This window comes from Pogoniulus pusillus, chromosome 17 (genome assembly GCF_015220805.1).
Source record: "Pogoniulus pusillus isolate bPogPus1 chromosome 17, bPogPus1.pri, whole genome shotgun sequence".
Lineage (NCBI taxonomy): Eukaryota > Metazoa > Chordata > Aves > Piciformes > Lybiidae > Pogoniulus > Pogoniulus pusillus.
Window position 1 is genome coordinate 11,072,205 of NC_087280.1, and position 16,870 is coordinate 11,089,074.

A 16,870-nucleotide genomic window follows, 5' to 3' on the forward strand; every position below is an offset into this window, starting at 1 on the left:
ACAAACAGCAAGAGCACAAGTGTTAATCTATTACTGACAAGAGATATGTTTTGGAAGTTAAGTAATTTTTTACTGTGAGGATAACATTCTGCAACTTACTGTGAAGAGCACTCTGTATTTTTACATTATTCTTATTCTTTAAAATTCAACAGAGGATAAAGAAGCCTTTCTTACATTTTCTAAATTGAATTACCTTTGCCATAAAATAGTCCCACATGCTAAGTTCTGGAGGGATAAACTTTTCTTTGTAAGAGGGTCTCTCTGCAGGTACAGGTGGTGGTGCAGTGCTGTCTTTTACTGGTCTTCCTGGCACCAGCATTCTCATGTTAAAGCGACGGCGATGTTTATCCATTTCTTCTGATGGAAGAGGTGGAGCTAAATTAAGGTAATTTGAAAAGCTGATATTAGTAATCTGTTTTTAGAAATGGCTGTATTTTATCACTGAAGCCGCTAAACCCATTGTTACTGGTACTATTTTCTACTGATTCAGAAAAATCAAAGCCAGCCTAAATAAAGTAAGTGTAATCCTACAAAAGTTCACCTATGTAAATTCAGTAGCTGTGGTATTTATAAGTTATATATATCACAGTAAATAGATTTTATTACATGACTCAGGGAGATGTAGCTTTTAAGATAAAAAGTTTCTCAAGAAATTAAGAAATTTGGTTGAGAAACAGCACAAATAGTAGTAATTCTAAATACAAGCCAAAGAACTCTTAAGACAGTGTAAAAAACACTGAATGGAGGGAGAATCTTTTTTACAACTAAAGTCTGCTTTAAAGTTTTATGATTCAAAATGTCTCACTAGTTCTCCAAATATTAATGTGGAATTTGTTGGTCAAAGTGTTACTGGCCAGCAATGTTGAAGATCACACTTACTTTATTACAAAGGAAATAGGTAGTTAAAAACTCTTTAAAAAAGCCACTAATAACATTCATCTACACTGCAAGATTTTACAAACCTGCATTACTGTCCTCTGAAACATCAGAAGCTGTAGCAGCTTGTAGATTAAAGGAAAACAGAACACATCTCAAATGAAGACAGGACTTTATATAGTCATATTAACAGCTTGTGAAAATAACTGCCCTCTGAGTTTCAGTTACTCCATGAATGACACATCTGTTGTGCTTATCATGGTGCACTAAGTTTCAAGCCTATCATTGTTTTACAAGTGGGTGACAATTTTTCAGGAGTGCTGCAGTGTGAAGTCTGTGACTTGGTTTAGTCTTCAGAGCCTGAATACCATCTCCACTTTTGCTTTTCCTCATGTAGTACACTAAGGCCTATTCATCTGTCTTTACAAAATTCCTAGGTTTTGCTGGAGCTTACACAAGCATAAACTGTATTCCTGATGGATGAAGCTAGTATTTCTTCTCTGTGGTTTTGTACTAGATGAAACCACATCTTGCAAAAGAAATCTGTTTCAGAAATACTATTTCCAAGTTACTGCAGTAGTTAAACAATAAGGCTCATCTCTCACAGAAAACCATAGCTATTAACACTGCTTTATACTATATGTTTTTTCACTAAAAAATGCTGACTGGAAGTCCTGAGAAGTGGTAAAAGTAACAATAGCAACTGTACAGTTCTAATGGGAAATTCAGAATTGGTGTGTGTCACTAAAAAGGGCAACTGCAAGGCTAATATTCTTTCTGCTTGTTAATTAATTTAACTATTTGCGTGCCAGTAGATACATAAATTCTACTTCCTTGGGTTTTGTCTTCAAAAAGAAGGAAATCTACTAGGCTACTAAGTGGTATAAAATACAAATCATTAGTATGACTTTTAGAGAATAAAATACCTGGAATATTTTCTGACTGTCTTCGAGGCTTTACAAGAAGTTTCACTCCTCCTCCAAACACAGCAGCCCACATTCGACTGTTCAAAGGATGGGCTGCTAGTCTAAATAATTCATTACATGAATTGGTTGCAAGGGCATGTATAAGGAGACTCAGGTAGACAGCTATAACAGCCTCACAAAGCAGGATGTTTAACTTTGGTTGGTCTTCATCCTGAGCTGAACTTAAGAGATTGATAAGTGAACTCACACCTGCAAAGGGAAGAGAAAAAGTCAGAATATTAATGGAAAGAAGGAAATGTTCTACCTCTACAATTTGTGTTAAACATATACTAGTAGCCACGTGATACTTATATGCAGATGAAACAAAGAAAGATAGTAGAATCAATATTAAAACCTTCTTGAGTTGGGACATCTGCCTTGTACCTCTCTGCAAAACCTGTGGGCAGTTCATCTTGCTTTTGAAACCCTTGCATTGTTTTCATAGTTGACCTCAAACCCCTGAATTTATGCTCATTTACTGAGAGTAAAGTATTAGGCCTAAGGCAGTACTGTAGAAACACCTTACAGAAAGAGCTTTGCGAGGGGGTGAGGCAGACAGGAGGAAAACATTTTAGGATGACAAAGATTCAGCTTATAGAGTTTATTCTAAATATCATGATCTCTTCTTCAAGCAAGACGTTTGCCATATAAGAAGTTCAGTTTTACTTGTTTTGATACATGAAAATCTAAATCAGAAACACTTATCCATAACTGACAGTCTATGATTTCATCTACTGTATATTACAGGATGGTGAAATTACTTTAAAATGTGGAGGTGGTCCAGTGCTGCTAAAAGTAACCATTATTTTTGTCTCACCAGGCCACTGAGCAGGAGATGAGTTTGGAGTTGCATGCTCTTCAATACTTTCTGTCCTCAGTCTACGTCGATCACTCAAAAGCAGTCCTTGATAAACCATCCCTGTAAACTGATTCGCTTCTGTTTGACTGCTAAACACAAATTATTGTTTTCTGATAAGAAAGGAGTTTAGAGTGTATAGAATGTATAAATGCTTCCCATTTTAATCAGAAAAGGCAACAATTAAAATTGTATACAACTAGGTCAAGAATTTTGTAACTTCATGGATACAAAATACATTTTTACTTAAACCTGGATATGTTTCCATGTGACACTAAGAAGTTTAATATGACATATGCATAGCTCCAGAGAGGAAAAGGCTTTTTCAAAAACTAATATTTGTTCTGAAGAGAATTAAAAAAATATTTTTAAAGCATTATCTTCCAGTTCAAATTTGGAATATAAACAGTCTGAAACCAGACTTCGCTTAGACTCAAATGTTTCCCCTGCACACTACTGATCATCAACGAAGGTGCAGAAATATAGCATTCAAGTATTTTTCAGAAGCATCCCAAAGGAGAATGACACCAGATTTTTCTATTGTATTGGATCTATGTATCAAAACAGATGCATGAAGAGTTTCCACTTTTGGATATACACAAAGCATACTGTAAGGAAACTTTTGGGTTTACCTGTAGCTGTGGCTGTCACATAGTGCTTGATAGATGGATGCAGAAAGTGAAGCTGCTAAAGAATGAAGTGTGTACACCTAAAATTAAAAGAGCCAATAAGCTATACACAACTTATAAGGTGAGTAAACTACAATTCTTTCTAAACAGCACTGCAAATGTATCGTGCAGGAAGGTCCCCATTTTAAACCAAGTGCAGGAAATAGTAACAATGTTGCTTTAAGTTTACAATGCAAAGCTTTGAAAATTACAACTGCTTATTCAAGGTCATTTGATAGCAGTTGAAAGGTTCTAATATTGTATTAATTAAAGTTATTCTAACAGAGAACTGCTGCAGTGAATGAGTATACTGAAGGAGTGATTACCTAGGTCCTGTTACATGATGCTAATGAATTTAACAGAACAGTTCCTGAAAGCCCTATTATGTAACATCACGGTTCGATGCAGTAGTAATTGTTCAATATGCACATAAAATACACAGCTTTGTCTGATCATTGTATGACTGTTCTCTCTGTGATCTCTTTTTTCCCCCTCATGTGCTTAGAATTTTTCAGAAGGAATCCAGGAGTAACAAGAATAATATTCTGTAACTGTCTCACGGTGCAGTGGAAACACTTCAGTTCTTAGATAGAAGAAATGCAAGGATTACTTGGAAGTGTGATGAAATGCAGTATGAAGGAAATGGTACTGTCAAACTGTTAGCAATGTAGATTTTTTATAACCTACCTTACATTCAATTACATCTTTTCATTAATCACATACTAGACATTCTAGATAGTTGTTTTGCAGTTAGGAAGCAATAGGTTTTCTTTCTGAATTCTCTTTTAAAAAAGAACACATGTGGAGTGAGAGTCTTTAAAGTAAGAAAGATGCTTGCTGTAGTGTAATGCAGCATGAAAAAGGAGTTGACTGATATAAGAGAAAATGAAATGTAAAAGAGCTTGGGTTACAGTTTAGGAAACTTAACTGCCCTTCAGTGGGACAACTAAGTTACTTTCCTATTTTTTTTCCTGCTTTCATTTAGTCAGTATACATTCAAATTAATTTAATGAATACTGAACTCAATGTACAGAATAATTTTAACTGTGTCGTAGTCTCAGGCTCTTCAGTGTTTTTTCCTTTCTGTTTACTGAAACTGAACAGAATTTATTCACCCCTAAGTATGGAGTCAGATAAAGTAACTCACCACAACCTTAGAAGCCAGTACACTTGAGGAAATTCATGTTACAGTAAGGTTTATAATATCTGTATTAATAGAAGGTTACAACATAACTTACTGTGTCTCATCTCTACATTCATTACTTCCCATACAGGATTTGACAAGGCTCTGGGCAACCTAATCTAGTTGAGGATGCCCCTGTTTACTGCAGAGGGGGTTGGACTAGATGACCTTTGAAGGTCCTTTCCAACCCAGACCACTCTATGATTCCATGATGATAATTTAAGAGCAAAAATTCCAGTATTTTACTGAACATTCACAACATTTGGAATAGGAAAGGAGCTGGATTGAAAAAAGGTGTTAGAAATTTCAGTTTGCCAGACTTAAGGAAGAAGGTCAGTATCCTGAAGGGGTAAGTGCTGAAAAGTTACATGCCACAATTTATTTTCTGCATGCTCATGTCCCACTGTATTAAAAAACCTTTTCAGTGTTACCTTGACATCTTCAACATTGGGATGTGGTGGTGACTTCATCTGCACAATAGTGTAAAGAATATCGTGGATATGGTTGTTTAAATACAGCACAGGATTTGCTATCACAGTTTTAGTGGATGCTATGCTTGCAGAAAGCAGTGGTAGTGTTGTGGGTAATGGTAGTGGAGACTGAAGCTGTTTTACAGTTGTTTCCTGTTTAAAAGAAAAGATAGGATTGAAAATTATTGCTTTGAAAAATAAAGTGGAAAAAAATAAAAGAAAGATCATTTTACATCACTAATGTTTTTATAGAGTTAGCTATCTTCTTCCACTACTGTCTACTCAGACAAGACTTTACTGTGTTGTGTAATAACGTGGGTCAGATCTGACAGCCAGGGCTGCCAGAACACTTCTTGCTTTAGTGTAGGAAGAGTCTTTTTATGCAGTTCACTAGGAAGTGTTTGAATTGTCACTTAAAAACACTAACCATAAACACACTTGCAGTAGCATAAGTTGACACAATACTCACTAGCCTGAGTTTAATAACAAAAGTCAAATCTGAGTTTCTCAAGGGGAAACAAATATATATTTTTTATTCTTAAAAGTCTGTGCTAAGCCTAGTAGCACTAAAGTGGGTGTCTGCTGCTCCTATTTGAAATGTGAGAAATCTAGAGCTAAAGCAAGTTAAACAAATGGCCCAGTATCAGATTATTTGTTGCAGCTCAGGTTAGTCATTTACATTTGCCATTAAACACCTCTTTTTGTATGAAGTAAGTGCCATAATACAGCAAAAGAAAGTGTTTCTCTGTCTGACTTGGTGTTATTTGTTGTGCCTTGCAGCTAAGATGCCAGTCACTGTAGCTCCTTTGCATGATTTGCTGAGCTGCAAGGAATGTTTTGTCATATTTTGCAGTTGCAAGTTTAATTTATTATACAGATACACCCACAATATTGTGATCAAAACTAAAAAATCATTGGAACACGCATATACTGCTGAGGCTGTAACATAAACAGCACCATTTATATTCCATAATTACAAGTAGCCTAATCCTCAATGTCATATAATAGATGAAGACTCAAACAATCAGGGTGTGGCAAGAGTGAAGTAGCAAGAACATTGAACCATCTTGACCATTAGACTTGTAGAACATAAAATGCATCTATTTAGGCACAAACATAAGCATTCCACAAAATTCACAGTCCAGAGCTGTTTGTACTTGTCAACAGAAATGATATGAATTTGTTTTACCTGCTGGGACTCCTGCAATAAAAACTTCAGTTCCATTCTTACAGATGCCAACCCACCACCTTGTGCCCCATGAAGGCTACAATAACTTAGAAAAACTCTCAGAAGGGCTTGGTTCTTCTGCAGCCACCACTTCCGCCTTTCAGCGTGTTCTCTTTTGGCTTGCAGTCTCCGTCGTTCTATCTGGTGCCGTTCATAAGAGCCAATGTCTGGCTTATCCATAATCTCATCGTGCTCCAGGAGATCCCCAGTTACTTTGGTATATGTTTTACAGTAGTCTTTGCCCTCAGCATCATGGTTGCATATTTCATGCATAGCAGCTATCTCTTTTTCCAGCCAGTTGTACAGCTGAAATCTGAGCTTTCCTCCATCTACTTCATAACCTGTAGCCAAAGTCCTCAGTTCAGTCATAAGGATCTTCAAACAGGCTCTGAACTTGAGTTGTTCAGCAATGACATCAACCTCAGTGTCTCCTGCATCAGGAGTCTCCTCACGTGGTGTTTCTGAGGTTCTCTCATCATCATGTCCGTTCTTAGAATCAGATTTTGAGTCTTTCATCATTATACCAACATCTTTGTCCTCTTCATCTGATCCATTTTTGTCATCACCCCAATCAAGAGTAAGGGGCTCATCATCAAATTTCACTGCAGGTTGACTCCAGTCAAATTGTGATGAAGATTCAACAGTATTCTCCAAAGCAAAGGGGGTTGAGATTGGCTTGGACCAGTCTATATCACTACTTCCAGCACCATCCCTTAGAGCTTTGGAATCTGACACACCAGCCTGTACTGGAGAACTAGATGACTCTGTGGCTACAGTAGACTTTTTTCTTACTTTTGGAATTTTGGAAAGGACTTCAAGAGCTAGCACAGGGCAGCCCACTTTAAAATGAGCATTGGCAGTAGTGAAGAACAGTTTTCTTTCGATAAGATTAATTTTATCCACAAAGCTTTTCTCAGTTTTCAGACCTAAGGTGGCCAAAGTCCCTTCTGGTGAGCTGAAGTATCTTCGGATGAGCAAAGGGTGGGTCCGAAGGTAATTGTAAAAACTGAATACCACTGGATTGCAGGACTTGACAATAACTAAGGAATTAAACAGATAGGACATCTATTGAAAATGGCTTTAAAATAGGATTATTCTATTTTGAAGTACTTACTGCATTGCAGACATTTGTCAAAACACAAAACCAAAGACGGTTTTTGGGTCTAGTTGCCACAACAACAACAACTAAAGGAAGAGTTATTTATTCACCACAAAAAAGTTAAAGGTATGAGCTGGATGAGTAGAAAGATACTAAATTCTTTCATTTGCCTTGTTATATTCCACTCAGCTAAGCCTAAATAAAGCTGATAGGATCAGACAGGTAAAGATTTCCCCAGGGAAAGGAATATGCCACAGAAACCTGTGGTAGCCATCTGCCACTTAACATTAATCTCAGAAGAGGCAAGATAGGCAAAATCCTGCCAGAACACTACTGATTGCTAGAAACTTGAATGAGAATTTAGTAAAGACTATAGACATCATTCAGTAGTAGAGAGATACAGCTGAGAAGTACCAAAGAAAGAAGGCCCTCCTAAGCTTATGTGACAACTAAACTAAGTTTGGTATTCTTGAACTGGAAACAAATCCTTGGAAGAAATTGGAAAAAAAAATATTGTTGTTTTTTAAAGTAGAAATTGAGTGGGGCAGTACATAAGCCAGTGACTGGTTTCACATAATGACATTTCAGGAGAAAGGACTTATATATACACAGGAAGTATTTCTACTTCTCTACTTTATCATAGTAAGTTTGCCCCATCTGACTGATGTTTTTCTCTTACCTGGGTTTTCATCATCATCTTTAGGTGTTTGTTCCAATAATGTGTCCAGTGCTCTTGTGTAATCTTTCATTATCCAGTACGCAATGCTTCTCAGAAATGGATCAGAATGCAATTTAGTACAGCTGAACCCACTGCCATCCTTATGACAACCCAAAATCTTTTCATAAAGAATGGAGGTGTATGTGACAGAGGTTTCAAACTCTGATTCATATAAACGAGCAATCACCATAGCTAGCTGGATGTCTTCCATTTTCTCAAGGCACACCTACAATAAGAAGTGGGGAAAAGGTTGCTTTATAAGGGACAGGTAGTTTTTTAATGATTAATAGCAAGATATGTTTAAAGGACAGACCCATTTTTCTCATCATATCTGTTCCTTAAAGCTTACAATAATCTTTGCATCAAAACCATGGTACATGATATATATCTAAGTAACATACTTTCTTCCATGTTTGGAAAGAGGAGCACTTTCTTCTGTTTCAGGAATTATGATATGCATAGCACTATGTCAGCATGTCAAAAACTAATATGGCAGAAGGGGTTTATTTTCATTCTACCTAGCAGAATGAATGTAACTTCCAACTTCAATGTTAACACGTATTCTTAACATGACATCATCTACGGAATTACACTGCTGAAGAAAATTCTTCATGTTCTCAGGTAAAGACAAACATACCGCATAAACAGGCAGGGTAACTAAAGGTAAGAGAGCTATTCTTTACAGTTTTCATCACCCTTGTGGCAGGCAGGATCACAGCTCCAATAAAAAGGGATCCTAGAGCTGCTTCAAAAGAGAACTCAATGTTTTACTTAGAGTTGTAACAACACATGCTGAATAGCTGGAAGCTGAACGGAGTGCTACGATTTAGCTGAATATCTGGAAGGTGAATGGAGTGCTATGATTTAGCTATGTGGATCAAACAATGAAGTGTCTCTAGAGGGGTCGTGATTTATATTCCCAACACTACTTCCGCTGAGGACTGATGCATCTGAACAATTATTCTGCCTCTCAGATCAGCTTCCAAGCTGCTTTTCACACTAGTGTGGAAGTAAATGGTGTGTCTGCAGGGCACAAGGAGGTCATGTATGGTCATACCATACCCTTTGTGAAAACCTCAGTAGAGAACAGCTTGTAGAGATGCAGTTACACACATTAAATTAGAACCTGAAAATTTCTCAAAAGTGGATACCTCTATAGCATCTTTCAGTGAACCTGCCAGCAAGAAAAACGCAGCTGATTGTTCAAAGCGTTGTTTCCCCAACAAAGCAAAGGCATTTTTTAAAGCAGCTTTGCGCCACCTATCTTCACTGAAGTTGTGGCTGAAAAAGGCAGTCATCTTTTCATCATGCTGAGACCTGCATAAAGAAATGCAACGTAAACAACTACTGATTATACAGCATGAGCATACAATCACTTGAACATCACTTTAAATTAAACTGTAATCTTGTTCAAGTTTTGCTTTTCATTCACAGTTCAATTAAGACTTCATCGAACTACCAGTTACTGGAACTCACCTAAACAGACCCCACACCACTGCCTTTTTCTTCATAGCAAGGTAAAAAAGTGCAGCATCTAAGGCATCGTTGTTCCTCTGGAATGAAGCTTTTGCAACCTGTAGTAAACAAAACCTACTATTACTACTGAAAATATCAAGGGAAGTTATTACTGAAAAGATAAAGCTTTTATTATTTTCCAGAGAGAACGGTCTAGGTGACAGTATTATTTCTACAAAGCAACAGTAATTTTTGACAGAATGTTTTATCCCTCTGTGGCAGCTCTCACTACACTGTAAACATTTTTAAGAGGCAGAAAGCCAGCACTAAGCACTCACAACCACAGAGGGTCATTAGAAATAAAAATCTTATAAGGAAAAGTCTTGCAGTATTTCATACTGTTAGCTGAAGTTCTTCTTGCAATCTATTATTTATAAATACTGAAGCTAATACAAATACTTCTTTCATGAACACTGTATTTTATACAGGACTCCAAGATGTAATTGCATCTGATTTGGAGTGTTAGGATAATTGAATTTTCCTCCTGTATTCTTTTGAGCATTCTGTAAGTTTTCTAAATGCATTTTTACAGCAGATGACATGGGAATTTACTAACCTAGTAAGTACTTCTGTTCCACAGATATCTCAGAGATTGCAAGTTACAAGAAAGCTGAAACTCATTAGAGTAAGGGTTTATATCACATTGCTAGCTATGGGACACAGTTTTAGATATTGCCTCAAAAATATATTGCCTTTTATCCACTATTAGACCTCCCATAAGAAAGCTCTTCATGCAAATGAGATTTGATGTTACTTTGGTTCTACATAATGCAGGATCAGACTTCTATAAAACAGCAATTTTGGAACTCTTCAAAAGAGTAGAACTTGCATTTATTTTCAGTTCTGTAGTATTCCATTATAAAGAAAATAGGACATTTGCAAAAAAAACTTTATCTAGTTCTTATTCGTATTTTTGGATATATTTATTTCTTAAATAAAACCTACCTACTGAAACTCAAAGCATAATTTCCTGTAAAAGATATATGAAACAGTATATATCTGAAAGCAAGTTTCTTCTTAAAATAAAATACTTCCTATTATTTTAACATACTGTTAAATGGAGGGATTGGGGGAGAGAAATCGGGACTGCAACATCAATTGGCATAGAAAAAGCTAATCATATAGTCTCCTGGCTGGGCTGGAGTACAAAGGAAGCTGCTATATCCAAGTCCCCAACCACATCTGTTAAGGCATACCTAAGAGATGTAACTAGAGTTTGTAAGCAATATAAAGTACCTTCTCAATGCACCTTCGGAGTGTGTTGATATTCCTGACCCACCAACCAATCCCCATGGCTCTTAATTCAGACCACTGGGGGTCTCCCTTCTGGATAGCAGGAATCATATTTATCAGCTCCTCCTCAGCCTCAGAATGGAAAGCCCATGCAAAATGGCAAGTAGATAGGCCTGGACAATAATGTAAGATAGTAAAATTCACAAGATTGAGACCTGTTAATAAGTAATAGATGCAAAGTGTGATCTCCAACCCAAGAGTTAGGTAGATCTGAGAGAGACTGTTTCCTTTACCAGATAGTAGAGCTGCTAAAAAAATTGCTGAACTATGCTTTTGCTCACTAGGGATGTCCTCCCCTCAGTGGTCCTTCCATTATTTTCCAATACCACACTCATATATGGTACTAGACTTATATGGTGAAAGACTGAAGGAATAATATTCTGTTATTGCAGAGGCATACATACTCTGGGACAGAAACCTTTGTCTGCTCTTTATGTAGATGCTGCTTTTCTTTCCTCTTTTTCACAACAGCATTTACTCAGACTGAACAAGAGGGGGAAAAAACTGCTGTGATGCAAATAAAAAATAATCTTTACAGGTAAGTTAAAGCCATGGTCATGTAAAGCAGTATCTTCATTCCTCAATAAAATAAAATACATATACAATCTGTATGTCACCTGGGTGGGGAACTTATAATGTCTCACAATCAACGAGGCAGAATCTTTTTTTTCCTGTTGTAGAGCTATGCTTTTCTTGCTATTCACAGTGCATGTATGGGAGCCTAAACAAAGCCTTTGTGACATAAAGGCCTTAATGGAATAGATTAAATGTAAAATGCACATGAAGACAACAGAAATATAGTATCATAAATCAAACATGAGCTGCCAGGACCTGGTTAAGTAGGTCCAATGAAACCAATACCTTGGTGAAGCAGCTGAACACGATACAGCGGTGGGAGTGATGTCAGAAGGCAGGTGTGCAAGCGCATAGCCAACAAGTACCGTAAGCCACATTCATCTAAGGTATCTCTTCCTGTAAAACATAAAATGCTTACTTCTGATCATGCAGGTCACTACATAAGGCATATATACAACTTTATCATATGCAATGTGTGAGGAATATACATTTCTAAAGTTGCTAAGACCTTGAACTACAAATTATTTATTCTGTATGAAACATAAGTAAATATTTTTATGTAAATGTTTCTCTTTTTTACTGTATCCAATCTGAATACTGATGTTAGCTTTCAGCCTTGTTTTCAAGTTTATCTCTGCTGAAAATAATGTTATTTCAATAATATGCCAGTTACTAACCTGAGTAATTCTTATCTCTGTTTTCATCTAGTTCAGTGCTTGTCATGGCCACTGTGTCTGCCAAAGCTACAAGGAACATCTGCTCCAGTCGAGTAAGGCCTGGTAGACTTGAGTGCATCAGGTGGCTTGAAAGGACACTAGCATGTTCTCGGCCAAAGTAAGTTGGACCATACTGTGACAGATTAATGACTTTGGATTTACTCTCCCTCTTTTCAGGCTCAAAATCAATAAAGTCTTCAGTTGTAACAGGCTGAATCTGGAACAGATCTGAGTACTGATCCTCTGTTTTTCTCTTAGCATGATCTTCAGAGCCCTGAGGTATTTTAGAAGTTTCTTCAGAAATGTAAGTGGCATCTTGATCTGCAGCAAGCAGTGCATACAGTGGCAGTGGGGGAATTGAGTCTATCTCTGTGTAGTCCCGAGTACCATCTTTTCCAGCTGTGATGGTATCCTTTGCAGTACTACCACTTACACTAATGGTGCGAGAGAGATGGCGTTTAGGACCAGTTCCTTCTCCAGCTTCTGTGTCTTTAACTATTGCAACTTCTCCTGCAATACATTTAACTAAATGTGATAGAATGGCTTTGGCTCGTCGAACTTTACCCAGATCCATAAGTTCTAATAGCTGAGTTGGGTGATACTGGGGTAGAGTAGGTGAAAGCACATGAGCAGCTTCAAAAAGGCCACCATCCTGAATTACAGTTGGCATGCCAAAAACATCATCCACAATACCTGCCCCATCAATTACACTGGTCTTCTTTGCTATCAGGCTTGTTTTGAGTGGATCTTGTGTTGTAGAGTCTTCAGAAGTAAAAACATCGCTTTCTCCATCACCAAACTTGACAGCATGTTTCCACTGGGCATAAACGTGCATTTCACAGTCCATTCCCACTACCAGTATACCATCTCTCACCCAGGACAGAGAAACAGGCAGTGAAGGAGTGCCATCTACAGATGATACCAAATCAATCGATCTAAGCAAGACCCACTTTGACTTTATACCTTGTTTTATGCTACCACCTAGTGGTAAAGTAATGACAGCTACTCCCTCTTTGCTGCTCGTTTGATCTGTTACAATTCCTGAAAGTCTTCCATACATGAAGATGTTGGCACCAACTCCAACTGTCAATATATGTGAACCATCTTCTTTAGACACCCAGTCTAAATGCACCAAATGCTTGATACTGGGCACCGAGTATTTGTCTTTATTCAAAAACGCATCTGATTTACTGTAAACAAATAGGTTGCTATCTACACTGACCCTGGAATCAAGTACATTTCCAACCTTAACTAAATCATCCAGATGAATTGTCTGTTCCAAAACCCATTCGGATCCTCCTGTAGACTCACATTCAAGTATACAGACATGCATGGAAAATTCTTTGGAAACATAACCATTATGCTGTATGGGTTTTTTGTATGCTACTGCGAGACGTCCAGTGTAAGAACAGCTAACAGCAACTGGCCTTCCTATTATGCTCACTGTACTGCTGTTGTCTTCTCCTTCATCATTCATTAAAGGCCATTTTCTCCAATGATATGTTTCTCTTTCTTCATTTTTGCTGTTTAGGTCTGTCTCTACAGTACATCTCCAGAACCGCACTCTGTTGTCCGAACATGATGTTACTATCAAATATGGTGCAAGGCAGACCGGGTATATCGATGAAGAACTCAGGTGACCTGAAGTGACATCAAATATACTTACTTTTAGAAATATAAAGTAGAATGCCTACATGAATAATGCAGACATTGCTTTTCTAATTATTGCTTTTCTAATTTGGCGTTGGTTAAGGACAAATGTATTACACTGGTAACAGTCTTGCAGCTAGAACATTACTAATCATCTTCATTTCTGTTCACTACTCAAAGTAGGTAAGATGAAATTGAGCTAATTCAGGGAATGGTTGTTAGAAGAATGGGAGGAATACAAAGCCTGATGAGTTTAAGGATATTAAGATTAGGTTCATAGAACCTGCCAAAATGGAACCCCAGAAGGAAAGATAAAAAAAAGAAGACAAAAAGACAGGAAACACAGAGAGACAGAAGAAGGTGTAAGTGCACTGGGCAAAAAATGTACTATATACCAAACATGTTAATGCTGGCAGATGAACAAATGGGCATATTTTTTTTTAATTAAGGAATTAGGACTAAAAATGACATTTTTAACTACTAGAGCAGTAAGTTTTGGGAACAGCTTTCCTGTGAGGACTTGACAGATTTGTGAAAGGGTAATGTTACATGGACACAATGATTTGAGAGAGCCCTTTCAGTCCTGTGTTCCCTGTATCAACAAATGTGACAGGCTGAGGGGATATAATATGATAAATATGAGGTAAATTAGTGGACTAACTGGATATAAAAACCTGTAAAATTTACCTGCTGAAGGAGTTGCTCTTACTACCTCTACACCAACAGGAAGATCCAAAGGCTGGCTATACACAAGTCTGGAGCTCAGAATAAGTTTACTAGCAGTCTGAAGATTAGCAATTGATGAAGATCGTGGAATGGGACTTATGCCAGGTGATACATCTGGAGAAGAATCCACAGTCTTTTGCTCAGGCACACTAAGCTTATTCTCTGACGAAGTAGCTTCAGTTGGTTTTGCTATACAAAAACAAATTCCCAGTCATAAAAAAAAATGTTTATAAGTAAAGACAAGACACAAATATCCTATAAACAGACTGTGAGGGGTTTTTTAGCAGTGCTTAAGTTGCACAGAGATGATGCGTGCAGGCTGTGTCAGCTGTCTTGCATGCTGTAACTGTTCATTTTAAGGTACCCAGAACATTCTCAAATCCTGATAGTTTAAAATAAAGAATCTAGTACTTAAGTACATTATTTAACCTATCTCAATTTTTCACATTACTGTCAGTGCAGAACAGAACCAATGTAAGTAACTTCACTGCTTCTATTGCATTGATAAATTATTCTGATGATTTTTAACTCTGAGGCTTCTGCTTATCAAAGGTGACACAATTTGCTTTGAAAGCTTTATTTTAAATAATAGGAAATAATTATCTGTCTTTAAGAAAATTGTAGTCACTTACCTAAACAGGCTTGCACAGATTTAAGGTGAAGGTGCCACATCTGAAGAACAGAGCAGCCATTAGTATCTTTCTCAATTACTACTAGGTAGAACTTTTCTGAGAAAGGTGGTGGACGATACCCTGTAATTTAATCATAAATAATTTAAAATGATTACATATATATATATAAAAATATAGCAGAAGACTCTCCAAAAATACTAACAATAGTAAAACCCCCGTTTTCCTCTTTGAAATTGTTGTGTTATAAAACAAAATACTCAAACTGTACCATCAGTAATGCTTTTAATCATTTTTTTTGCTCATAGCTATAGAAGAACTAGAAAGCTGACTTAACAGACAACTTGAGTATCAGGGGCATATATAATTTATCTTTGCTTTCTCCATCAGTTTGTGCTACTGCTCGATTGTAAAGGTTCTTTCCCACCTACCTGCATTCTTTCCTCTGAAGTTCTAAGCATACTATCAAATTCCCCAGTTTCTTGCTACTGCATTAACTTTTAAGTCAGATATATTCACCTTATCACCCCAACTATGTATTGATGCAGAAAATACACTTCTGTTTTGACTCTGCACACAGAGTTTGTGTGTAACATACAGCATTTTGAAAAACTGACTTTGTCATATAGGTTAATTCTTTTCACTCTAAGCAAAGCAGAATGATCACTATCATGTAAACAACAGTTCATACCAGCAGTAGGAATCAGCCATTTTACTGCATTCTGCATTCTCATTAAAAAAGGAAACTAGCATATGCCAGCTAGATTGCAGCATTCTTTAGGAATATTTTTGGTAGTTACTTAATTAATATTAGTTATTTTTATGCTCTACCTTGTGATGGCTGGAAAAATATCTCAGTCTCCTTTCCTTCCACATCTTCCTTGTGTGGTTTGTATCCCAAAATGAAGTCTTCTTGAAAGACATGAAGCAATTGTGTGTTTGAGCCACACTGAAACATTAAGCAATAGTCATGCTTCCAAAAGAGTACAGCAACATTTTGCACTACTGCAATTATTTGTTTTCTGCAATTCTTTTACAATGTTTTAACAGGTCAGAAAAATATTCTGCTCTTATAGTAAGAACAGGATATTCTAGAATGTATCATTTGTATATTTAAATCATTGCATTGACATCTACCATTTTAGACAAATTCTGTAATAACATTTTTGCCAGTTATTGACAGATGATTTAGTATCTGATTGGTTTATATTTCCTTAAGGGTTGAACACATGAAAGTGGCAAAACCTCTTAGGCTTTTATCCCTTTCCAGTGGGAAGACAGGTCTATGGTGAATTTCTTGGGAAATCCAAAAAGCAGAATGAATTGCTGATTTTCCTTCTCTCAACAGCTATCCTTCCTGAGAGCAACAGGTTTCTCTGCAGTACCTCTACTTCTCTCCAAAGGGCATTGCTAGTGGTAAAATGCTTTCATGCAGGCAAGAAAAAATATGTCCCCCCAGGGCAGTGTTGCCAGTTTTTCCAGAGAAACACTGAAAGACATCATTCCCTGTAAAAAGTTCTAGAAAAATATTTTGTAAATCAAAACTTTTAGTTATGATGGCTTGTAAACCAGGCTTTAGTTTAGTTTTCATCAAGATTTTTTCTTAGAAAATAGTGTTATGCTCTAACAATGGGCTTTGAGATGTTTGCAGCTAAAAGGAAGTCTGACTAAAATCCATGTTCACTAAAACTCAAAATTTTGA

At 36.9% G+C, this 16,870-nt stretch overlaps 1 protein-coding gene across 4 annotated transcripts in view; it reads right to left on the reverse strand.

The window, feature by feature from the left end:
- DMXL2 (Dmx like 2) overlaps positions 1-16,870 on the reverse strand; it is a 50,326-nt gene that overhangs the window by 12,553 nt on the left and 20,903 nt on the right. For 2 of the 4 annotated variants that reach the window (XM_064157628.1, XM_064157626.1), the window contains exons 15-29: positions 16,000-16,117; positions 15,172-15,291; positions 14,501-14,728; positions 12,125-13,804; positions 11,733-11,843; positions 10,815-10,984; positions 9,540-9,637; positions 9,215-9,380; positions 8,025-8,289; positions 6,208-7,286; positions 4,980-5,171; positions 3,330-3,406; positions 2,659-2,786; positions 1,803-2,051; positions 194-375 (exon numbers count right to left, since the gene is read on the reverse strand). In XM_064157628.1, the coding sequence (XP_064013698.1) occupies positions 194-375; positions 1,803-2,051; positions 2,659-2,786; positions 3,330-3,406; positions 4,980-5,171; positions 6,208-7,286; positions 8,025-8,289; positions 9,215-9,380; positions 9,540-9,637; positions 10,815-10,984; positions 11,733-11,843; positions 12,125-13,804; positions 14,501-14,728; positions 15,172-15,291; positions 16,000-16,117 (4,863 nt within the window). Of the gene's footprint in view, positions 1-193; positions 376-1,802; positions 2,052-2,658; positions 2,790-3,329; positions 3,407-4,979; positions 5,172-6,207; positions 7,287-8,024; positions 8,290-9,214; positions 9,381-9,539; positions 9,638-10,814; positions 10,985-11,732; positions 11,844-12,124; positions 13,805-14,500; positions 14,729-15,171; positions 15,292-15,999; positions 16,118-16,870 lie in introns of all 4 variants that reach the window. The other 2 variants (XM_064157627.1, XM_064157625.1) reach the window with 1 other exon arrangement.